General features: G+C 43.4%; 1 protein-coding gene across 2 annotated transcripts in view; it reads left to right on the forward strand.

Moving 5' to 3' along the window:
- Positions 1-26,218, forward strand: part of LAMA3 (laminin subunit alpha 3) — a 261,658-nt gene that overhangs the window by 162,175 nt on the left and 73,265 nt on the right. Inside the window, exons 33-39 of one of the 2 annotated variants that reach the window (XM_031003750.3) lie at positions 2,318-2,462; positions 3,163-3,303; positions 6,117-6,278; positions 9,287-9,385; positions 12,337-12,420; positions 15,949-16,179; positions 20,828-20,941. In XM_031003750.3, coding sequence (XP_030859610.2) covers positions 2,318-2,462; positions 3,163-3,303; positions 6,117-6,278; positions 9,287-9,385; positions 12,337-12,420; positions 15,949-16,179; positions 20,828-20,941 — 976 coding nt within the window. Of the gene's footprint in view, positions 1-2,317; positions 2,463-3,162; positions 3,304-6,116; positions 6,279-9,286; positions 9,386-12,336; positions 12,421-15,948; positions 16,180-17,287; positions 17,734-20,827; positions 20,942-26,218 lie in introns of those variants that run through there. The other variant, XM_004059245.5, reaches the window with a different exon arrangement.

Genomic DNA, 26,218 nt, shown 5'->3' on the forward strand with positions numbered 1-26,218 from the left:
TGATTACATTTAGTCCAAGGGTCACAAGAAGAGAGCAGTTGTTATTAACCTGGGGCCAGGAGCCCTCTGATAAGAGAATGCAAAATTGTGTGTATATGAGAATGAGTCTTTCTGTGAGTTTAGTGGACACTTTTCTGAGAATATGGCCCATAGTTTACCCAGCTTTCCAAAAGCGTCTCCGATCCTCTCCCAGAGTTTACAGTCCACTGCACTAGAGCCATCCACTTCAAGCAGAACATTTACACTCTATACCTACATTGCTCTAAGTGTGGTTTTGAGGCTACTTCCTTATGGAATCATTTCTGCAGGTGTCAAGTAGGGAGAGGTGAGAGGGATGGGGCTGAAAGATGCAACTTGCCAGGAGGTCTTGCAAGTAATGCTGAGTTGGTCCTTTTAGGTGTGTCGAGTGGACGGAAAGGCACCGTCTCCTCCCCTTAGCCCATGTCACAGCTAGAATAGTAATAGCAAATACTTACGTGTGTGCAAGCAACTCCTGTAAGGTTTTTACATGTAATATTTAATCCTCACAACAATCCTGTGAAGTAGGTATTGTTACCTCCATTTTTACAGATGAAGAAACTTGGTTGTAAAGTGACCAATTTGCCCAAGGTCCAGTAAGTGGTAGAGTTGGGATTCAAAGCAGGTTACCTGGTTCCAAGTTTATGTTCTTAATCACATACAAAATCCTTTATAAGCAGATATTTGCCAAAGGGAAATAAGCAGATATTTGCCAAAGAGAAACTTAATGGGATATGAAGAGTCGTATTTAACTTTTTTAGGATGGTCACTGGGGTAAGATATTTTCACAGGTATTAGGAGATAGGTGATGGCCTACATTTGGTAGTAATTGAACAATAAAATGTTATTGCCTATATGCCAATAAAAATGTATTTCTAATACTTCCCTTAGTCCCACAGAAGAGAATCAGTGTGTAGGTAGATCCCAGCTCTGAATGCAGTGCTTGGCTCCCCAGGGCTCGCAGCAGTTTCTCTTCCCCTCCCCAACCTCGAGTTCTGGGTTCTCCAGGCACGGCCATAGCCCACTGCTTTTCTGCCTCTGCTCAGCTGTTTGTGTTTTCTTGTCTGCCCAGATCTTCAGTTAAAAGGACCTGCAGATGGTTGAGGGTGGATGACTCAGAGTGACCCTCCCACCCCCCACTGTGCTTTCCTCTGAGCTCTGGCTCTTGCAGGTAACAAGGGACATTAAGATCCACTCTGTCACCCAAGCAGGGAAATTGGGAGTCTTCCTTGTCTTTTCTTCTTTCCTCTACTCCTCATCCAGAATCTTACAGTTCCCAGAAACCTTACCCCAAAATAGTTTGGGAGCCCATCCCTCCTCCCCATCTGGATACCTTTGCCCTAGGTCAGCCCCCAGTCTCTCTCCTGACTTGACATCCTGCTGCTGCTGCTGCTGGAATTCACCCTCTGGGCTCCATCCTTCACACAAGTCCAACCACACCCTCTCCTCCTTAACAGCTTTTCATGTTGCCTTGTTTGTAACTTGCCATGTGCCAGGCACTGGGATGAAATTTTGCATGCCCTACCTCATGGGTTCCCAGCAATCCCAGGAGGCAGCAGCTACCGTGTTCTGTCCCTCATAGGTATGAAAAGCAGGCTTTGGGAAGTTAAAGAACTTGCTAAGATGGTGTGTCTCATATAGTCAGAGCTGGATTAGAACTGCAGCCTTGCATGCACAGGTCTCAGCTACTGCGCTGTGCTGCGGTGTCCAGCCCCTCTGTCCTGATGATCTGACACCACCTACCTCCTCAGACCATGGGGCAGCATTCCCTGCCTGGACATCTGCCCCAGCAGCACCATGCTTGTGTTGTTCCCTGTACACACTGAGTGATCTCCCGCTCTGTTCCTTCTGTCTGGAATGCGCATCCCAACTCCTACCCTATGACTCTGCCCTTTAAAGCTCAGGTCAGGAGTCATTTCCCCCAGGGAAACTTGTCACCTGCTACTCCTCTGAACCTCAGTTAGACTCTGTGTAGATTGTCATCATTTCCACTTATGGGCCATCTGCAGGAGCCCTCCAGGCTCGGGGGCCATGTCCCTTCTTGCGCCCTCAACACCTAGTGCTAAGCCTGACCCATCTACGACGGTCATCCATGACCATCCACAATGGCCATTGGTCAATGACCTACATTCTGTAAGTGCCTTTTATCTGCCTCTCTCCATTCTGCCTTGGACTATAAGCAGGCATTGTATCTATTTAACTGGCTTTGCGCACCAGTTAGTCCACTGTAGTGTAAGTGAGCACTTTAAAATTGTGTGTACAAAGATGATGATTTTTGCTTCCTTTACTTTGTGTACAGATGCAAGCCCAGAATCACAGGGCGGCGGTGTGACCGATGTGCTTCCGGGTTTTACCGCTTCCCTGAGTGTGTTCCCTGCAATTGCAACAGAGATGGGACTGAGCCAGGAGTGTGTGACCCAGGGACCGGGGCTTGCCTCTGCAAGGTAAGAGAGATCGTGCAGTGCCAGACACCAGCTGCCGGTCAGCAGGAAAGTGCTTCATGTTGAGTCAACATAGAAAAGTATGTGGGAAATGGGACTGACCCTTAAGAGATGTTGATAGTGTATGTAGCATTTTATAGTCACGATCTCATTTTACAGAAATAGTTAGGAGGTAAGACCCCTTTTGTCTTTTGGAGAGGTCTCAGACCGCCTTAGAATCTGATGACGGATATAGACCCTTTCCAGAAAAATCAGCACAAACTTTTATCTACAGTTTCATGAGGTTCATAGGTTCACCTAAAACCCATTCCTGGACCATGGACTCCAGGTGATCATCTCTGCTCCAAGGGGTTCTGCCAGGTTGTAGGAGACCTTCCAATTCCCAGGAGATGTTTTAAGGTGGTGGTGAGTGAGATGAATTGGTCTCCCCATCCTGTGAACCGTATGGTGCTATTTCTCTACTTGCAAGATGCCCCAGGGGCATCTTATGAAATTTAGAGAATTCTCTCCTCCATTTGTGTGTGGTATAAAAGTTTAAACAATTAACATGGGATGAAAGCTTAATAATTAACATCTCTTTTAATGTTTTGCTCACATCCTCATCCTAACATCTTGTGTTGGTATTTAATTTGTGCAAGTAGCTAATTGCAACTAGGGAAATTTTGGAACACGTGATCTCTTACTTCATGTTTTGCTTCAATAGGAAAATGTAGAAGGCACAGAGTGTAATGTGTGTCGAGAAGGCTCATTCCATTTGGACCCAGCCAATCTCAAGGGTTGTACCAGCTGTTTCTGTTTTGGAGTAAATAATCAATGTCACAGCTCACATAAGCGAAGGACTAAGGTATGCATTGACAGAAAGTGCTGGGGAACATTTTGTACATGGATTTGTTAAATGATACGCATATCCCTCGCTGCTCCTTGGCCTGCAGCGTTTTAAAATTCTTGTTTCCTGAATTCGTCAGTTGTTTGCTCGAATGTCATGTGCTCAGAGGGGCTTTCCTTCACCACTCCCTATAAAATAGCACACCTTGGACACTCTTGCTGACCTTACCCTTGTCTCCCCCATAGGAGTCATCACTCCCTATTTAACATTTTGTTTTAAAATTTGTTTATTGCCCTTCTTCTTCCATCCCTAGAATGGTGAGTTCCCTGATACACCCCTAGTGCCTAGAACAGGATCTGGGACATAATAGATGCCCAATAAATCTCATTAAATAAATCGAGTTTGTCATTTTCCCCCTTAAAAGAAAACCTTGTTTCTATACTCACAACACTAACACCAAATGTGTGGGGTTTTTTCCATACTAAAAATTCTCTGATTCTCCCAGACACTCCAGGGTGTCCTGCAATTCAATTCACTTCTGACACTCTCTACCTGGAGGTGGCATCAGACTGCACAGGCTAAGGGCTCAGTTCTTCCAGACTGCTCCCACTTCAGATGCCAGTTGCAAGTCCCAGGCCTCCAGTACTTCTCCAGTGCTTTGCTACAAGTTGGGGGTTCCCACAGCCCACTCCTCACGTTTATAATCTGCTATAATGGCTCCCAGAATTCAGGACACACTTTCCTTCCTATTGCTGTTTATTATAAAGAATATGATAAAGGATACAGAGCAGCAGCCAGGTGAATAGGTGCATAGGGTAAAGTCCAGAGGGTTCCAGGCATGGGAGTTAGGGCGCACCACCCTCCTGGCATGCAGACGTGTTTACCCACCCAGGAGCTCTCCCAAACTACCATTTAGGGTTTTTTGTTTGTTTGTTTGTTTGTTTTTTGGTGGCTCTTTCATGTAGGTGTGATTGATTAAATCATTAGCTCTTGATAATTAACTCAATCTCTAGTCCCTCTCCCTTCCTCAGAGGTTGGGGGTAGGGCTGAAAGTCCCAACCCTCTCATCCTACCTTGGTCTTCCTGGCTACAAGCCCCCATCCTGAAGCTACCCAGAGGACTCGGCCACCACTCATCTCATTAGCGCACAAAGAGACACTATTACCACATCAGAGTCCAAGGGTCTTAGAAGCTCTGGCCTCAGGAACTGTGGACTAAGACCAATTACTATGGCAAAAGATGCTCCTATCACCCCTATCATTCAGGAAATTACAAGGGTTTTAGGAGCTCTGTGCCAGAAACTGGTAGTAATAGCCAAATCCGTATCTCTCATGATGTCTTGTTATGTCACAATATCACACCCCTCATTTCTCATTTTTACTTCTCTTCTTTCTGTTTTGCTTTCCTTCTCACCTATTTTATCATATCTTTTCTTTGGTCACTTTTTTTTTTTTTTTTTTTTTTTTTGAGACAGGGTCTCTGTTGCCTAGGCTGGAGTGTAGTGGTGTGATCACAGCTCATTGCAACCTTCGCTTCCAGGGCTCAAGCAATCTTCCTGCCTCAGCCTCCTGAGTAGCTGGGACTACAGGCATGCACCACCACACCTGGTTAATTTTTGTATTTTTTGTAGAGTCAGGGTTTTGCCATGCTGCCCGGGCTGGTCTCAAACTCCTGGGCTCAAGCAGTCCTCCCACCTTGGCCTCCCACAGTGCTGGGATTACAGGTGTGAGCCACCACACCTGGCCTTCTTTGGGCATTTTTAAAATTAACTTCATAAAACTAAAACTTTTCTTGTTTTCATTATTCCATGAACCAGTAACCTCATGCTTGCCTTCTTTGTGTGAGTCATGTCTTATATCCAACAAGTACTCAAAAAAAGTTTTGTTTTTGTTTTATTTTTAAGATGGAGTGTCGCTCTGTCACCCAGGCTGGAGTGCAGTGGCATGATCTTGGCTCACTGCAACCTCTGCCTCCCGGGTTCAAGCGATTCTTCTGCCTCAGGCTCCTGAGTAGCTGGAATTACACGCATGCCCCACCACGCCCAGCTAATTTTTATATGTAATAGAAACAAGGTTTCACCATGTTGGCCAGACAGGTCTTGAACTCCTGACCTCAGGTGATCCACCCACCTCGGCCTCCCAAAGTGCTGTGATTACAGATGTGACCCACCGCACCTGGCCCAAAAAATACTATTTTATATATTTTACTGCCTGCCTATTTCATATCTTTTACTGCCTGTCTCCTAAAAGGAGTGTAGCTAGTAATTGGAAAAAAAAAAAATACTTTGTAAATCTGCTCTGAAGTCTCTTATCCCCTGGGAACCAGAAAGCATTAATCCAATCCTATGCTTGCTCAGTTTTCTTTTTTTTTACCTCAAAATTAACTGGCTTCCTTTGTGACCAGGAAAAGATTTAATTTTGATGCTCCATTTAGAGAAAAATAATAATAGCAGAACACTGAATTCCACATCACATTTTTCTTTATAAGGAGCTTGCCATTAAATGAGCCATGGTCCTAGTTTTTATTCATACACTTATTTCTTTATTATTCAGACACTCATTGATCACCTACTAAATGTCAAGAACAAGGATGTGTGCTGGATTACAAAGGTAAATCCCACACATGTAAGGCCACTGCCTTCCCAGAACTCCCAGTGGCAATGGGTCAGACAGGGCTCTGGCTCGGGAGGGCAGGTGCAGGAGTAGACGCATAAAGGAGGCCTCTGAGGCAAGGAGGCTGCCCGTGGAGCTTTCTGTAGTACATCATGCACCCATCACCAGGGATGCCACGACCAAGACGTTTCCATCCCTTGCTTCTCTCCCTCTTTCCAGTTTGTGGATATGCTGGGCTGGCACCTGGAGACGGCAGACAGAGTGGACATCCCTGTCTCTTTCAACCCAGGCAGCAACAGTATGGTGGCGGATCTCCAGGAGCTGCCCGCAACCGTCCACAGCGCGTCCTGGGTCGCACCCACCTCCTACCTGGGGGACAAGGTAATGATGTCCTGCTGTTCTTCTGGGCCCTCAGTGGGCCTCTGCTATTGCTGCGTGAGCATCATTTCCTGGAAATCTGGAAGGAAGCATCCAGCAGTTCAGGTTACTAACATTCCAGAAATGAGCTGAACTAAAAGTGAGGAAGAGACCCTGCCTCCTGCTGTGAGGGGCTGAGCAGGCACACACTGCGCCCCACCGTTGCCATGCATGAGCTACCAGCAAAGGAAATCACCCACAACGTTTTTCTCAGTTTTTACCTAATGTCAAAGAATTTTCCTCCAGGGAAATAACCATTTAAATACTATCTATTGCAAATGGGACATGCGTGCTTTTAAATGCCAATGCTGAGAATTCTTTATTTTAAGGCAGAAGAAAGCCTCTTTGTTAGGAAAACAAAAGCTAACAAGTGACTCACAAGCTTATTAAAAGAAACGCAGGATCTGGTGGCAGTTCAACTTTCCTAAGTAGAATCGCATAGTTACACACTCCTCAGGAACTTACAAACCACTTGCTCTTCCTTTGCTGCAAGAGTTATTATGCCAGAGGCTGGCCACCTCCATCCATTTTATGAGGACAGAAATGCAGGCCTCATGTGGAAACATGAGGTGACATATGTTTCTTAGCAAGGGTAGAACTTGCTAACGGGTGGATTTCACAGGGCCTGGCTCAGGGGATGCCAAATTCTCACATTAGGAAGACTAAAATAATAGGGCCTTGTTGGCCTGAGGTCTCTAATTTTGTCTTCTGGGTGAAGGACTGTGGGTTTTGACATCTGAGTGTGGGAAATGTTGCCACTCTTCTATGATCCCACTTCTCTTTCACTTAATACTCCTCTTTACCGCTATATGATGGGCCCATGTGTTGATTATCTATTGCTATGTAACAAATTACTCCAACACTTTGCAGCTTAAAGCAATAATGATTATCTTGGTTGAGGAATTCAGGAGGGGATGGCCCAGAGTCTTCCTAGGTTACTGTCAAGATGTCAACCAGGGCTGTAGTCCCCTGGGACTGCAGCATCTGCTTCCAAGCTCACCCACATGGCTGTTAGCAGGCCTCTGCTTCTGGCTAGCTGTGGGCTGGAAGCCTCCATTTCTCATCACGTGAGACCCTCCCTAGGCTACCTGAGGGTCCTCATGACATGACAGCTGGTTTCCCCCAAAGCAACTTATGGGGGGTGGGTAACAGGGTGGGGGAGAGAGAGAGAGAGAAAGAGAGAGAGAGAGAGAGAGAGAGAGAGAGAGAGAGAGAGAGAGAGAGCTAGCTCAATACAGAAGCTGCAATGTTTTTGTAACCTAATTTCAGAACTGCCATGCCCTCACTTCTCCTTTATTCTATTCATTAGCAGCAAGTCACTAAGCCCAGCCCACACTCAAAGGGAGGGGAATTTGGTGGCTCACGCCTGTAATCCCAGCACTTTGGGAGGCCGAGACAAGCGGATCATCTGAGGTCAGGAGTTTGAGACCAGTCTGGCTAACATGATGAAACACCTGTTTTTACTAAAAATACAAAAATTAGCTGGGCATGGCGGCAGGCGCCTGTAGTCCCAGCTACTCGGGAGGCTGAGCCAGGAGAATCATTTGAACCTGGGAGGCGGAGGTTGCAATGAACTGAGCTCAAGCCATTGGACTCCAGCCTGGGCGACAGAGCGAGACTCCGTCTCAACAAAACAAAACAAAAAGGAGGAGGGGGAATTAAGCCCCACCTCTTGAAGGCAGGAGTGCAAAGAATTTGTGGCCATGTTTTTAAAACCACTTTAAGCCCATCAAAAAAGCAATACTTGAATCACAATAATAATTCAAGACATTGCCTTGGAATACTTCCAGGCTTGAAGATCAAAGCTCTGTAAGGCTTTGTCAGGTTACAGACTCTAGGGAAAAGCTTCTGTTGAATGGGATCCTAGAAGAGCGTGGCTTCTTTCCCCTGCCTGCTCTAAGTTGTTGGCATTTTCCTATAGGTTATTTTGTTCTGTCTAATCAGAGGTGACCTTGCCTGTGATTTTCATCCTTCTGTCACTCCTTCCTTCTTGATTGTGTTTTACTTAAAGGATGGGAGGTGTCAGGACCCAAGGTGTGAAGTAGCTGTCAGAAAACTGACCATTCACTCCATGTCCTCACCACCATCGTGCTGCTTGTGGGACATTGAGAGGTCTGTGCACCTGCTGGAGTTGTCAGCCATGGCTACTGTATGCAGCAGAACTCACAATAATTTGGGAAATGTTCACCATCTGCTTTCAGGAGAATAGTTTTTGGAGAAAATTTATTTTTAGAGGTTATTTTGTGACTGATAGATATTATCCAGTTCTCTCAGTTAAAAAAGAAACCAATGGCCTAGATTTCCTAGAATAGTTGTGGATTAAATAAACATTTTGGTTTAGTAATCATCTAGAAAAAAAAAGGAACACGACTATTATTTTTCTTACTTTCTTTCTTTTCTTTCTTTCTTTCTTTTTTTTTTTTTTTTTAAAAGAGACAGGGTCTTGCTCTGTTGCCCAAGCTGCACTGCAGTGGTACAATAATAGCTCACTGCAGCCTCAAACTCCTGGGCTCAAGCGATCTTTCCACCTCAGCTTCCTGAGTAACTGGGACTACAGGTGTGCACCACCACACCTGACTAATTTTTAAATATTTTTGTAGAGACAGGGTCTCGCTGTATTGCCCTGGCTGGTCCCTAACTCATGACCTCAAGTGATCCTTCTGCCTCGGCTTCCCAAAGTGTGGGATTATAGGCATGAGCTACTACACCCAGCCATATTTTTCCTTTTAATAAAGGTATCTTCTTGCTTGTAAAACTCAATCATGTTCATGCTAAACATTTCAAATGACATTAAAAATAGCATAAAGTAGAAAAAATACCATCCTCAACCCCACCTCCTAGATACAACCCTTGTTACCAGGTCGAGTGTGTTTCTTTCCACACCTTGTGTGCCTAAGTGCTTTTCATGCGGGTTGATGTTGACATCATCTCTTTTAATGCTTGTGCTATTGATGCTATTAATTCCATTTTAGGTTTCTTCATATGGTGGTTACCTCACTTACCAAGCCAAGTCCTTCGGCTTGCCTGGTGACATGGTTCTTCTGGAAAAGAAGCCGGATGTACAGCTCACTGTAGGTATCAGAGCATGACCTAAGTGGCAGGAAGTGGCAGTTGCAGTTGGTGCTGATCTAAATTTAGGACATCTTGATATGTGGCCTACAAAAAGTTTAGATTAAATCATTTCCAATATTTTGCAGAAACTAAATGAAAGTTGAAAGCATGTAACATCTTTTCAGGATCCTGCCTCCTCTGACCAAATGTTGTCTGTCTTCTCTGCCTCCAGAGTACTTAACCGTATTTTGCTTTTGCCTCTCACAAGTTACTGCCTCATGTTAAACTTTTTTTGAACTTTTTTTATTTTTGTAGAGACAGGGTCTCACTGCGTTGCCCAGGTTGGAGTTGAACTCCTGGCCTCAAGCAATCCTCCTGCCTTGGCCTCCCCAAGCACTGGAGTTATAGGCACACACCAACATGGCCAGCTGATTTTTTAATTTTAATTTTTGTGGAGATAGGATCTCACTATGTTGCCCAGGCTGGCCTCAAACTCCTAGGCTCAAGCAATTCTCCCTGCTCAGCCTCCCAAAGCTCTGGGATTACAGGCGTGAGCCACATGTCCAGCCACATATTAAGCATTTTTTATGTTTCTATCTTTCAATTTTTGTTCATAAGTGTCTTTGAATCCTTCCCACGGGGCAAGATCATATTGTTGGACTCTGTAAAGGACAGGTGACCCCTTTTCTCAAAAGGAGGGGAGATTAGAGAAATATGCCAGGAACTCCAACCCACTGAATGGTAACTATTGGAGGAGAGCCAAACAGGGCCCTCTCAGTGCTGGGGTCTGGGTAGGGGGAATGGGAGTCATGTGGTCTGAGAGGCCCTTAGAAGACTTTGTGGTTCATTTTGAGCTAAGTCTTTAAGAATGGGCATAAGAAGAGAAGTGCCCTTCCAGGGGCAGGGACTAAGGCTAACAGGACTCGGGGGTGGTACAGGGCAGGAGGCTGTGCTCATGGATGACCAGTCCAATGGGGCTGTATCATCAGTGTGTGCAGAGTCATTGAAAACAAGTCTGGAAGGGTTTGATGCTATAACAGGATTTTTAGTCTGCCTCCCTGGTTCAAGCAATTCTCCTGCCTCAGCCTCCTGAGTAGCTGGGATAATAGGCATGGGCCACCATGCCCGGCTAATTTTTGTATTTTCTTTAGAGATGGGGTTTCACCATGTTGGCCAGGGTGGTCTCAAACTCCTGACCTCAAGTAGTCCACCCACCACTGAGGGGACGTTTGTTTTTTGAGAAAGGAAGTAACAACATCCACACACTATGTGCCTGGCACACAATCCAGTGTGGCAGTCTAGAAAATTCCTTGAGGGCAAGGGTAGTATCACATCCTACTTTGAATTTCCCATGACACAGGGCATAATACCCTAAACATAGGGTAGGGTGCCACTGCCTGAAGTCGGCTCTATTTCTGGTTTATTGGGTGTGATTAATGCGATGTAATGATAGCTTTGGGAAAGGTTTTCTCATGTCATGTACTGTATACAGGGACCAGCAAGTCACAGACACCTCATCACAGCATATTCTTGGTAGATATTTGTGTTCAGGCACTGCTGTGTTGCTTTGTTTTTACTGGTATGCAAATCTACTAAACTGTTTTAAAAACTCCAAGGAACCTTTGCAGAATATCTTGAAGATAAAGCAGCAAAGATTTTAGAGTTATAGTCTAAGGAAAAATAGCTACACAGTAAAAACACGGTCATAGCAGTGCTGTATTTCAGTTTCATGTTTTTGCAGAGCATCTTGTAGTTCAGGCCAGGCCTATTTTTTTACTGCCAAAGAGTTTATTATGCAAACCATTAGAATTCACTGAGAGGTAATGACCAAATTTTCTGTTTAATTTTACCTTCAAACATGGAAAATAATTTAGGCTTACAAAACATTTTCCCTGCTGCTTTGTTCTAATCCACTGTAATTAAGAGCCTCTAGGGCATGTTTCTTAGATTAAGGTTTTAAATGATATGTGATCCTAGGTAATGGCCTTCTTTCTGAAATACCAGCCCTAATGAAATACCAAACACCTTTAGGGTTTGGTGCTACAGCAGAAAAGCTGGGACATGTGTGTGTTTTTGCAGCAGGGTTGCTGATGGTAGGGTGCTGATGCAGTAGTGCTGGCCACCCCACCTTGCCCTGTTAAGATGCACATGTGAGCCACCATAATGGGGTGGGCTGGAGGCTGAGAGCGAGTGAGGCTGGGTCCCACAGGGGGAGGCAGCAGGGGAATTTCTCGCTCCACATGCCAGCTGCAGCTCCCTGCATGTGCCAACCCTCTGCCTCCCCACCCTCCTCAGTAACCCACCCACCAAAGCACTTTCTTCCCACCACAGGCTGGTTCGGTGGGCAGTAATGAAAACAGCACTTCCTGCATTGACTGCAAGGCATAGTTTAAAAAAAATTTTTTTTCTGCCAGGTGCAGTGGCCCACACCTGTAATCCCAGCACTGTGGGAGGCCAAGACAGGTGGATCACTTGAGGTCAGGAGTTTGATACCAGCCTGGCCAACATGATGAAACTACTAAAAATACAAAAAATAAGAAGGGTGTGGTGGTGAGCACCTGTAATCCTAGCTACTAGGGAGGCTAAGGCAGGAGAATCGCTTGAACCCGGATGGCAGAGGTTGCAGTGAGCCAAGGTTGTGCCATTTCACTCCAGCCTGGGCAAGAGAGTGAGATTCCATCCCTGCCAAAAAAAAGAAAAAAAAAAGAAAAAAAAAGAAATTCCATCTTTTTAAGCTATTTTTGGCCAAGGCAATTTTCCTGATTTCCTATTTGTGAAAAAGACACTGTGTTACTTATAATTATTCTGTTTCCATGTCACTAATATTTTTACCAGTCAGTTAATTCTGAACTATTTTTTTAAATCAGGTATGTCATATGATGTAGACCATAGAAATGTTTTCTTAGATCAGTTATAAATCTTGAAAGATCCCAGTGAAGGTACTAACACATTCATGGTTTTCTTTAAACAGGGTCAGCACATGTCCATCATCTATGAGGAGACAAACACCCCACGGCCCGACCGGCTGCATCATGGACGAGTGCAGGTGGTCGAGGTAAAGGAAGAGCAACCATAGGATGGTCCTTTCTGTTTTGTGATTTAATTATTTCAGACAATCATGATTTTTACTCATTTTAAGAATTGTAAAATATGGATTCTATTTATATAAATATAAGTTTATATATACAGGTTGAGCATCCTTAATCTGAAAATCCAAAATCCAAAATGCCCCAAAACGCAAACTATTTTGAGTACCAACATGACACTCAAAGGAAATGCTCATTGGAGCATTTCAGCTTTCAGATTTTCAGATTAGAAATTCTCAGTGGGTAAATACAATGCGAATGTTCCAAAATAAAAATAAAAAATTCTGAAACTTGGATCACTTCTGGTCACAAACATTTCAGAGATACCCAACTTGTATAGATTCAAAGTATGAATTATATAAAATGTGGAGTGTTTGATGCTCATGTGGCTTTCTTGGTACCATCTGTCCAGCCTTTTTACACTTTCTCTCCCATTTCACAATTAATTATCCATATCTTAAAAACCCCATGAGTCAGCCTGGGCAAGATGGCAAAACTCTGTCTGCACAAAAGCAAAATTCAATAGGCATGGTGGGGTGTGCCTGTAATCCCAGCTACTTGGGAAGCTGAGATGGGAGGATCGTTTGAGTCCAGGAGGTCGAAGCTGCAGTGAGCCATGGTCATGCTACTGCACTCCAGCCTGGGCAACAGAGTGAGACCCTGTCTCAAACAAACAAACAAACAAAAAACCTGTGAGCTTGTAAATGCTATGACATAGCTCTCCGTCATCCTCAGGTCTCCCTCAGTGCCTGAGACCTGGTTAATGTTCAACATATGCTTAGGATGAATGAATAGAAAAGCTATGAAAATGTTTTACATCCAAAGAAATAAGAGTAATACTAGCAAAATAAAGGAAAGCTCATCAGATCATAAAACTTTTGTTATACTTATTTGGTTACAACTATTCCTTAAAAATAGTGTTCCGTTTATATTATTAAATATGACCAGTACCTCTAGGTGAAACTTTCTGAGTACTTTGAACTTGCAGACATATTTTAATGTTTCTGAAAAGGTACATCTATACAATGGAATACTATCTGGCAATAAAAGAAACAAAATATTGATACTTGCTACAAGACACAAAAAAAGTATATTGTATGATTCTATTTATGTGAGACAGGTGATATCAGTAAAATGATAGAGAATCTCTAAAAATTCTGTCCTTCATAAAAGCAATGAGAGAACTGGCAAACAGGGAAAAAAAGTTCAGAATCAACATTTTCAGAACTCTGGAAATTACTCAAAGCCTTGCAGCCATCTGCAAATGGCACACAATGTATAAAGATGCAATTTATATGATAGTAACATACAAGAGAAGAGGAGGGAATGATACTAATAGAAACAAAGTTTTTGTATACTGTTGAAATTAAGCCGGCATTTATATAAATTGTCCAGCATGGACACATGCATAGAGACAGAATGTAGATTAGTGGTTGCCTGGGTTTGAGGGTGGTAATGGGTAGTGACTACAAATTGACACAAGGGTTCTTTTTAAGGTAATAGAAATGTTCTAAAATTACATTATGATGATGATTGCATGCTTCCATAAATTTATTACAAATTGTATGCTTAAAATGAGGGAATATTATTGTATGTAAATTATTCCTTAAGCTGCTAAAATATAAATTAAAATTATATAAGCATCATATTTGTATGTTAGTAATAGCTACCATTTGTTAAGAATGGTGCTGAACACTTTATATATATTGTATCATTTAATTTACCTTAATTATAATGATAGCACAAGACATTAGGTATTACTGTGCCTATTTAAGAGAGGTAAAAACTGAGTTCAACAAGGGCAACAAAATATAAAGGTTAAAAAGGCAGGTTTTTGGAGGCCAGGAGCAATGGCTCACGCCTGTAATTCCAGCACTTTGGGAGGCTGAGGTGGGCGGATCACAAGGTCAGGAGATTGAGACCATCCTGGCTAACACCATGAAACCCCGTCTCTACTAAAAATACAAAAAATTAGCCAGGCGTGGTGGCACACACCTGCAGTCAGGAGTTCGAGACCAGCCTGGCTAACATGGCAAAACCTCGTCTCTACCAAAAATACATTAAAAAAAAAAATTAGGTCAGGTGCAGTGGCTCACACCCGTAATCGCAGCACTCTGGGAGGCCGAGGTGGGCAGATCATGAGGTCAGGAGTTCGAGACCAGCCTGGCCAACATGGCAAAACCCTGTCTCTACTAAAAATACAAAAATTAGCCAGGTGTAGTGGCACGTGCCTATAATCCCAGTTACTTGGGAGGCTGAGGCAGGAGAATCACTTGAACCCGGGAGGCAGAGGTTGTAGTGAGCTGAGATCACACCACTGCACTCCAGCCTGGGTGACAGAGCAAGACTTTGTCTCAAGAAAAAAAAAAAAAAAAAAACAAAAATTACCAAACAGAACATAGCAAGTGTTGACAAGAGTGTGGTGAAATTGGGACCCTTCAACCCTCTTGGTGGGAATGTGAAATGGTGCATCCACTGTGGAAACACTATGGAAATATCTCAGAAAATTAAAAGTAGGATTACCATATGCTCCAGCAGTCCCACTTCTGGATATCTATCTAAAATAACTGAAAACAGAATCTTCACAAGATATTTGCACATTCGTGTTCATTGCAGCATTATTCACAATAGCCAAGAAGCAACAAAATGTCCATCAACAGATGAATAGACAAAGAAAATGTGGTATATATAGATATATACAATGGAACATTATTCCCCCTTAAAAATGAAGGAAATTCTGTCATAGGCTATAATATAGATGAACCTTGAGAACCTTATGCTAAGTGAAACAAGCCAGTCACAAAAGGATGAATACTTCATGATTCCACTTATATGAATTATCTGAAATAGTCAATTCTTAGCAACAGAAATTAGAATAGTGGTTGCCAGGGGCTGGGGAGGGAAAAAGGGAATTGTTCAATGGGTATGGAGTTTCCCTTTTGCAAGCTGGTAAGTTCTAGAGATCTGTTGTGCAATGTTGTGCTTATAGTTAACAAGACTGTACAGTTAAAAATGGTTAAGATAGTAAATTTCATGTTGTGTGTTTTTTACCACAATAACAATTAAAATAAAATAATATAAACGTTTGTGCAAGAAAAGATTGTATTTTCTGTCACCGATGTGTACGTTTAATGAATGACCTGAGCTGCATGACTCAGTCAGTTTCCATATGCCTTCCTTCCCTCTTTCTCACTCACCTTATGTTTGCACAAACAAAAGCACATTTAAAAGATAAGTAGGACACTGGGAATTTTATTTCATTTTATTGCCCCTTATTCCCTGCCTTCATTTTTTTTCCTTCCTTCATGGGAATAACCCAGGGCACCTGACTTCTAAATGTAAATACTCCAGGAGGCAGGTATTTCCCCATCTTATTTCATTTCTCCCTATGCATTTTAAGTGTCTTGTTTTTGATTCATTCGGGTTGTCTGCCTCTAAGGAACCCCTGGAAGTGAGCCTGCCTAAGGAAGACCCTGACTTTCTGTTTCCATGTGTAGGGAAACTTCAGACATGCCAGCAGCCGTGCCCCAGTGTCTAGGGAGGAGCTGATGACAGTGCTGTCTAGACTGGCAGATGTGCGCATCCAAGGCCTCTACTTCACAGAGACTCAAAGGCTCACCCTGAGCGAGGTGGGGCTAGAGGAAGCCTCTGACACAGGAAGTGGACGCATAGCACTTGCTGTGGAAATCTGTACCTGCCCCCCTGCCTACGCTGGTGACTCTTGTCAGGTAGGAAGTTTTCCCATCCGCAACATTTCCCTAGGGAGCTCCTGTGGCCGTTTTTGGCTGCTGTCCAGCACTGTGGGATGGTTTGGGGCCCTCTGTCTATTGTTTCTCTGTTCAAGTTTCTGCAGGGCTTATCTTATATCTTACTTAGACTCCCTTCAGGAATTAAATGTGAAAAAGACATCATCAGTGTCTCAGAATTCATAGGAAAGCCACAGAGGTTCAATAGATGCTGAGGGTTAGAGAAATCCAGGGTAGGAAAATAATGTACTACAGTTTCAAATAGCTAGAAGGAGGATATTGACTATTCCCAACACAAAGAAATGATCAATGTTTGAGATGATGGATATGTTATTACCTTATCTGATCACTAAATGTTGTATGTGTCACAACATCACTATGTACTCCGTAAGTATTTATCATTATTATTTATCAATTTTTAAAATAACATATTTTTTAAATGAAGGAGCTCACCAGTCAGCATCTTAGTATTTGAGCCCCTGCTTTCCCAATAACTGACCTTATACCTTTCTCTAATCCAGAGCCTCCCTCTACCCACTCTCAACTCTCCAGTAGAGTTGAATTCCAGAGAATATCCTGGATTTCTTAGAGGACATTATGTTCTAGCTTGCAGCAGGACTCTCGTTGTTTGAGGTCCAGTCAACCAGAGCTGTCTTCAGATGATTAAAATGTGCCATAAAATGAAACTGTTTAATTTCTCTGGCTATAAATATGTCTTTTCTTAAAGATCAGGGCAAAAGCACAATGTTAGCATGATTAATAAAAGTAGCAAACACTCATTCTGTGTATTCCATACATCCATAAGTACGTAGGCTTAGCAAAACCTTTCACTTTCTTTCCTGGCCCCCTGGTAGCTGAAAACCCCAAGGTGATCTGCGCATACGAGTTCCCACTTTTTAAACCTGCAAAAACAAATCTGACCTGCTGTGGTCTTCTGGGGACTCCAAAGTTGTAATATTTAGCCCACAGGTTGCCTACATTCTTCCCCTTCCTCCATCTCTTTTCTAGCCTGATTAAAATTGATAGCCCGAGGGAAAGAGAGGGACTCTGGATTTCCACCCTCCTACCCAGGGCGTGTTCCCTGCCCGTGACTCAGCCTGTGATTTAGGGCGTCTGCAGGGTGAGGTGGGTGGAAGGTGATGCCCGCCCCACCTCACAGGAATTACAGAGCGGTGCGCTTACCTGCGGGACTGTTATGTGCGCTCTGGCACAGGCTGACTCATGTGTGAAGTTTAAAGGTGGGGCCCCTGCCGCAGACAGCCTTCCTTACCTGAGTCAGGCAGGCCCGGGCACTGAGCAGGAAGGGCAGGTATAAGAGGAAGAGGCAGAGGTTCCTGCGCAGCCAGCGGACGTCCAGGAACCAGGATGCCTCCAGCAGTGAGGCGGTCAGCCCGCAGCATGGGATGGCTGTGGATCTTTGGGGCAGCCCTGGGGCAATGTCTGGGCTACAGTTCACAGCAGCAAAGGGTGCCATTTCTTCAGCCTCCCGGTCAAAGTCAACTGCAAGCGAGTTATGTGGAGTTTAGACCCAGCCAGGTAACGTCCTTTTAAGTTTTGTTTTGGGATAGGGAAGAGTTTCCAGCTTTGTGACATTTTAAGTTACAGTTACGGTGATTAATGAGTAAATGGGTGGACTGAGGAGGGGCTGATGGCCTCCCAGTCACCTTGACTGGCAGTGTTTATTACAGTGCCTGACAGATTGCTCTCCCGAGCTATTAACCGCAAACCCCATTAACATCAGCCCACCTGGAAATGCCGAGACAGTTAAGAGCTTGAATGCTTGCGGGATGTTAATATACGATGAAACTTTATGCGCTTTAGAGACCATCCCAAGCCTCAGAACAAAAGAGTCCAATGCCTATAGCTTTCCAAATGCTACTTGGAAGAAAATTTACCCACGGGGTGGGGGTTGGGGGGGTGGAAATGAGAAAGAGTGAAATCCAATGCTTAAGAAAAGTGATCAAAGTTTGCATAATACCTAAAAGACATGCTTCCATTTGCCAGGCATGAAACATTAAGAAATTCTGCTCTCTTTAAACTTCCTGGATGCTGCATGTATTCTTACAGAGAAATAGATCCTATGGCTGCAGATACAGCCCTGGTAACTGGATTAGGGACATAATATTATCATTTGTATATAATATGTATTACAAAAGTTTACTGGAAAACTTAACATAAAACATCATCATGTTAACTAGTTATAAAACCCCTGTATTGAAATAGTGTATTAGAACACATTCATTTTCATTTAAAAGTGAGTGTTCAATATAATCTGAGTACTTGAACTGATTTTTTTGTAGAATGTGGTTTTGCTTGCTTTATAAGAGGTGAAAAAATGATTCTATTTTAGTAACTGACAAATTCTCAGAGTCACATGATATGTGACTCTTGCAGAGTATATTTTCTGCTTGTAATCAAAAGCAAATTAAGATGGGTGATTTGGTTTTAATCAGGACAGACTATACTCCCCCCAAAGCATGTTTAATTAAGGCTTTTTTCTCAGGCATGTTGTCATAAACTAACCAGATCTATCTGCTTATTTGAATAACTTGCTCTTTACCAAATGTGATTATTTTGTAAGCAGGTAATGTGATATACACTGATAATTATAAGTTACTTGCCACTTATTAGGACAGATTGTATAATAGATACAATGACACCATCATTGGCTGCATTTCGTTCACATGTAAATCTCAGTTGTGCTTTCAGCAAAATAACATTCCTTTCATACTTTGATTCTCCTTTAGGCAAGCCTGTTCATATAACAACATAATCTATTTATTTGCAATGTACTCTTTGCCCTAAACATGGTTCCTAATAGCTTAAAGGAACATTATATTGGAAACTATGGTCTTATTGTGCATGATCTATATTCATTGGTAATTTTGGAAGGGGTTCTAGCAACACCTGGGAGATTCCACTCCCGGAGCACATGAGGCTTCTGCCTCTCTCTCCTGTCAGGTGGCTTCTTTCTCACTTCCACTGGACCAGGTAGAGACCTTTATGGCCATGAGTGAATAAGAATGGACTGTCCACTTCAAGATTTCCTTTGAGTATAGTTTCCAAGTTTTACAGACATATGTGCTATTTAAAGAAGATTTGATAAAAGACTATCCTTTATCTTGAAATAGTTTTCCTGATGCTTTCAAGATAGGGTATATAGGAGATCAGAGAATAAATTAGGGACAATATCTGATTTTATTTATTTATTTATTAGACAGGGTTTCACTCTTGTTGTCCAGGCTGGAGTGTGGTGGCGTAGTCATGGCTCACTGCAACCTCCACCTCCCAGGTTCAAGCGATCCTCCCACCTCAACCTCCCGAGTAGTTGGGACTATAGGCGTGTGCCACCATGCCCGGCTAATTGTTGTATTTTTTGGTAGAGACGAGGTTTCACCATGTTGCCCAGGCTGATCTCAAACTCCTGGGCTCAAGTGATCCACCCGCCTCGGCCTCCCAAAGTGCTGGAATTATAGGCTTGAGCCACCACAACCAGCCAATATGTGATTTGAATCTGTGCACTGATTTGCTCTGCCAAAATAAAGGACATGTCTATAATTTCCTTTAAAGACAGAAATCTAAATAATTTTAATGGCTGGTATAAGAAGAATTGTTTTTTTTTTCTATTGGAGGGATTCTTAACTAGAATCCTTTTAAAAAGATATTAGTTCATGAAAAGAAAATTATAATTCTTTTCATCCAGATGAAAATGCATAACTTGTATTATACTGGAGAGAGATAATATACAGGAGATAGAAATAATCAAATCAAGATTGAACAAGGAAACAAGACCAACCCAAGGAGAGTCCCTCAGGCTGAGCCTCTGTGTGTTCGGGTGGACCAGATGTTCGTGAACAGTCCTGTATGGGAACCTCATGCACACTCCCCTCCCCTGGCTTCTCTGTTGCCCATGACCTAGTGAATGGCAATGAAGTGACTCCACTGATTGTGGCATGATTGTCTAAATCTCAGTTAAGACTCCTATTCCCCCCCAACCCACTCCTCCTCCTATACTGCCCCCTCACCAGCCCAAACCCACACTTGGAGAGAAAACGGCTAGCCAAAGATAATTTGGACTTGAAGTGATTTGCTTAGATGTCCTCCCCTCTAAGGACGAGTCTCTTTATTTGTCCATTTCCACCTTCTCCACCTGCCCTCAAAACAGTTGTGAGAAGAGAGGAGCCCCTTCTCATCCCCCACCTCCACATGTGCCCTGTCTCTGATTTCCCCACCATGAATCTCACACTCCCACCAGGGCATGAAAACCAAACAGCTTGAGAGAAAAACAAGTGGACATGACAGGTGGTTGAAATTAAAAATATTCACACTCACTGGGAAAGAAGGTTTGAAAAATGAATGCTTCAGCCAGGCTCAGTGGTGCACGTGCCTGTGGTTCCAGCTACGTTGGAGGCTGAGGCAGGAGGATTGCTTGAGCCCAGGAGCCCGAGACTCTAGTGGACTATGAGCACACTTGTGAATAGTCACTACACTCCAGCCTGGGCAGCAGAGTGAGACCCTGTCTCTAAAAAATAAAAATGATGTTAATGCTTCACAGTGAGAGGTGTCACATGCTTTAGATAGTAATTGTTTTCTTTCTTTGTACTGATTAAACACTTTGTTTGAAAAATAGGGTTGTAGCCCTGGATACTATCGGGATCATAAAGGCTTGTATACCGGACAGTGTGTTCCCTGCAATTGCAACGGACATTCAAATCGATGCCAGGATGGCTCAGGCATATGTGTTGTGAGTAAATTGACACTTTAATGCTATCAGCAGACAATCTGTTTCTCCTCCATTCCCCTGTACTATGCCCAAAGACATCAACATTACATCTCCCACCAAACCCTAAATAGAGGTCGCTGTGTGAATATATGAGGCTCCATTATCAGGCTGAATTATTTTACATTTCGTTTTCTCCTCCATTTTAACATGCACCATTAAAAGAGCGCTGCGGTCTGAGCAATTAAGTTACACTTTAGCTTCTAAATCTCTCCTTCGTGAAATGATAGTAATGGGTGGACCTTGGAAGTTAACTCTTGCCAGGACAAAACTAATCCAAGCCACTACTTTGGGTCCCAATTTTGTTGGGGCGGCAGGAAGTTACAGGAGGGGGGCTTGTTGCTGTTAGATGTCCAGTAACTCAAGAAAGCAGCCAGGGAGAAGGGGATTTGAGGAGGGCTCAAGGCTCATAAGAAATCAGTCCAACATCAGCTGGGCATGGTGGCAGGTGCCTGTAATCCCAGCTACTCAGGAGACTGAGGCAGGAGAATTGCTTGAACCCTGGAGGCAGAGGTTGCACTGAGCCGAGATCGTGCCACTGCACTGCAGCCTGGGCAACAAGAACAAAACTCGGTCTGCATTCCATCCACCCCCACACCATAAACAACAACAACAACAACAACAAACAGAAATCAGTCCAACACAAGCTTCACTATTGCCAAGACAGAGTGGGGCTTGGAGAAGACAGATGAGGGAGGTCGTGGGGAAGGGAAAGTGCTGCTCACCCCTCCCGTCCTCACAACATCCTCTGCCTGCCTGTTCCCTATATTGACTATATTTTCTCATGGCCTCAAGGCTGTCTTGGATGACTACAGCATATCCACTGGAACATGATCTTATTTTGGAATATTTTATAAAATTCTTCTACCTAAAATTAGTTTCTTAGGAAATTTTTCTTATGCATCCTGAAGCAGAACCTTTTTTATTCGGCTTTTTTCTTTTGTTTCATTAGAGTTCTTCTTGGTAACCAGGGCCTCCCCAGTGAGGAAAATGGACAGTGAAAAAGAGGGAGCATACTCCAGGAATACAGGGCTTCAGTTGTGTTGTGCCCTTTTGGAAATGCACTCCTCTGGCACAAAGTTTCTTTGTATTGTGTAATGCAGCTAGAGTGTGTTTCAAGTATGAGTTCCTAGACCGTATTAAGCTCGTTCACCGTGGCCCAGGGAACCACTTCCTCTGCAAGATGGGACAGGCTAGAAGAGGAAATTGTTGTGAAGAGCCACCTGATAGAATATTTTGTTGGACTGTAATCTTATAAATTCAAAAAGAGTAAAAGGTGTTGGGAAATACTGTTTTCCAGCTCGTTAGTATTCCTATAGAATAGTTCATGTTTGATATTGTATGTTTTGTGTAACACGAGTAGATGCTTTAATTAAGAATAAATACGTTGGCCGGGCACGGTGGCTCATGCCTGTAATCCCAGCACTTTGGGAGGCTGAGGCAGGTGAATCACGAGGTCAGGAGTTCGAGACCATTCTGGCTAACATGGTGAAACCCTGTCTCTACTAAAAAATACAAAAAATTTTCTGGGCATGGTGGTGGGCGCCTGTAGTCCCAGCTACTTGGGAGGCTGAGGCACGAGAATGGCGTGAACCCGGGAGGCGGAGCTTGCAATGATCGCGCCACTGCACTCCAGCCTGGGTGACAGAGCAAGACTCTGTCTAAAAAACAAAACAAAACAAAAACAAAAACAAGAATAAATATGTTATCAGTGAACCATTGCCAGATGTCAAGCCCATCTTATGAAAGCTGCCAAAGAACAAAGGGAGGGTTTTTTTCTGTAGTCACCCACTGAAAGGAAAACTTGTGAGAGTCATAATTCATATTTTAATCAAACGAGATTTTCTTTCCCATTTTCTTTTTTTTGTAGTTCTGTCTTCACTTGTCCCTAATGTCCATGTGGCCGCCAGAGACTCTTCATTCAGGAAATCCTCACTGAGCATTTGCTAGTGTGGCAGGTACTGAGCCAAGTGCTGGAGTTAAAAATCATCAGACCTAATCCCTACACTCACGAGGCTTGCTGTCTAGTAGGCAATGTGTATGTGTGTACACACTCACACACACACGCACACACACACAGAGCCCGTGTCTGCACTCAGCTAACAGCTCCATGGCAAGTCCTGAGTGCTGATGCTGCCCTGAATTGTGTCTACTGCATGGAAGCTGAGAATGCATTCCTCGTTCTCAAAGAACAGTAAAGAGGAAATCCAGTACATTTGAATATCAAACGGGCCTTCTGGCTGATTTCACTGCAAATTGACCTCCACCTCTCAAGGTCCAAAGTAAATGTTTAACATCAGGACCTTCACCCAGGTGCAAATCTTCAAGATATTTCAAGAATAGACTCTGAAGTTTGAAAAGATAAGTAGCCCAACTTTTTGCCAGTACAGCAGTAGGTGTCCAGTGTCAAGGGCAGGAGTAGCGGGTGATGTGGGTGCCACCATCCAGAGGGACCTGCGATGATGGCCTCCTCCTATGTGCTGAGACCCCCATCTCTCCCTCTTCTCATTGCCCCAATTTCTCCCCATATTTTCTCCTCTCCCCCCAATTCCCCTTCCTCTCTACTATCCCCGTCACCCCTTATTTTCCTCTCCATTCCCATTTCCCTCCCCTTTTCTTTTTCTGTCTTCTTTCTTCATCTTCCTTCTTTTATTTTCTGCTACTTGAGCCCATCTTCCCCTCTGCAGTTGCAATGGAATTTCCAAATGATTTATCTGAAATTCACAGCTGACATGGTGCTCCTCTGAGGCTCACAGAAGGAAGAAGCCCACGACCCTTAGCACAGTATTGGGGGCTCTTTCCAGCTGCATCCCGCCCCCTTGCACTTCTGCCTTGGGCACGCCCTTTGCTTTTCATTCCCTCCACACACTGCCATGCTATTGTGAGACTGAGGTTCTGCACGCTGTGTCCCCTGTGCCTGGAATGCCCTTCCCTCACTTCTGCGCTCAGTGAATCCCTGTCCTTCTGCGGCCCTCGCAGGAAGCCCCTCCTCCTGCTCTCGTGGGATGCTGGCACACTTGTGTCCTATTTTCCATGTGATATTGAATACGTCTATTCACAGGACTACATGTACCCTGAGTCGAGGGACCAACCCTTCTTTACATCACTAGAGCCTAGCATAGTTGGGCATATAGTAAATGCCTAATAGATATTTGGTGACAAATGGAGCTAGGAGAGCACATGCCGTGGGAGTGGACGTGGGCTTCTGCAGCATTCGTTCATTTATTTATTCACAGTAAAACACAAGGAACCTGAAGGGAGGTGCTCCAAGTTTGCAGGACTGAGGACAGTTTCCAAGGTGGCCACTCTCAACTGACAGTGAAGGGTTTCTCACATATTTTTAAGGGACTTTGTCAAGCAACACGGGTTTTGACACTCTTCCTTGATCCTCTCCTCTCACCCCTGTGAAGGACCAGTATTCAGAGTGATTTTAGTAGGATACGGATGTCCTCACCTCAATTCTTGCATCTGTACATTCTTGCTTCTCCAATGTGTTCAGTCTCAGAGCTAAGTAGACACAGGACTGAAATATATCTATACAGTCATGTTCTACTTTTAAATTGTCATTTGGATTAAAAGAGAAAGAGAACTAAAATGGAAAAGTATTAGTTCCAAAGGACTGATGTCTTATGAGAGAGTCAGGGCAGCTGAAGACTGGGTGAGGGTGAGGGAAGCCGCTGGTGTCCTCCTCAGTCACCCGTGAGAGGACTCCTCTGTGGAGCTAATCAACTGCAAGGAAGATTGTTCCCAGTGTCCAGACCTCAAGGAGTCTGGACCCATAGTGCAGTGAGATTTGGGGAAGGAAGGATTCTGGATAGGGGTGAGCTTTCTGATGATAAGCAAATGTAAACACGTGAGCAGCAGCCTACTTTAAAGCCCCTCCACATGCTCTGAAATACTAATATCTTATGTTTATAGCACAATTTTATAGCTGGGAAAAAAATGAAAGGATATTTTAACATCTTAGTGTTTTGTGTAATTTTCAGTTACTCAAAGGTTAGTGACGGATGGATTTGCTCAATCTGGACAAACTGACCACGTTTATGATGGAAGGGCAACCTTTTTCATTATGAACAAACCATGTCCTCTTGGGATATAAACGTATATTGCTTTTCCCAATCTACCTTCAGATATTATTTAAAAACTCACACTCATGGCTGGGCGCGATGGCTCATGCCTATAATCCCAGCACTTTGGGAGGCCGAGGCGGGCGAATCATGAAGTCAGGAGTTTGAGACCATCCTGGCCAACATGGTGAAACCCTGTCTTTACTAAAAGTACAAAAATTAGCTGAGCGTGGTGGTGGGTGCCTGTAATCCCAGCTACTCGGGAGGCTGAGGCAGGAGAATCACTTGAACCCAGGAGGCAGAGGTTGCAGTGAGCTGAGACTAGGCCATTGCACTCCAGCCCGGGCAACAGCACAAGAATCTGTCTGAAAACAAAACAAAATAAAAAAGCAAAACACAAAACCCCTGACACTCATTAAAGTTTCCTACTCAAGCAACACCTCTGCATACAGAAGTAAAATACATAGGCAAATGTTTAAAATTATACTTATTCCAGCCCATAAAATTAACACAAAGTGTCTCCATATTAGCAAATGCCAACAGCAAGGGGAGTTTTCCTGGATGTTTCTGTGCATTTAGATCTTTTTTGCTAGGGTAACACCAAGAAAATAAACAAATTTGACCCAATCCACTAGGTTTTGTCTCAATAGACCACTTGGTTGCAAAATTATTTCATCTCAACACTTTACTGAAGAACAAATTTCATTAGACAGCAACTTTGATGTGAAAATAATTGGATTTACATAAATAAAAAGCTTAGATAACATTAATTTCTTGCCTCTTTGGGACACTGGAATTCAGTTGAGTATTTTCTTCAGATACTGTGCAATTTTTTATTGTTTTAACAAATTCTGTGTTAAGAACTCATTTCAATAATATCACTCTTCAGTATATCATTGTTAGGTGAACCATGAAGTAAAATGAGGGTAAAGCAGTGCTAAGGGGAAGAAAGAAAAGAATTTACATTTCCCAAGAGCTTAGTACACTTGCTTTTTTAAATCCTCCCAACAGCCTTAGAAAGTGGACATTATCCTAACTACATTTTGAGAAAATTATAATTGTATGTAAATCATACACTAGTAAAATTGATATAAGTAAAATTGATACAATTGAAAGGATCTTGCCCCAGGACTCCGTGGCCTTGAGATGCTGGAGTGGGATGGAGACTCAGCTG

This window comes from Gorilla gorilla, chromosome 17 (assembly GCF_029281585.2).
Source record: "Gorilla gorilla gorilla isolate KB3781 chromosome 17, NHGRI_mGorGor1-v2.1_pri, whole genome shotgun sequence".
Taxonomy (NCBI): Eukaryota; Metazoa; Chordata; class Mammalia; order Primates; family Hominidae; genus Gorilla; species Gorilla gorilla.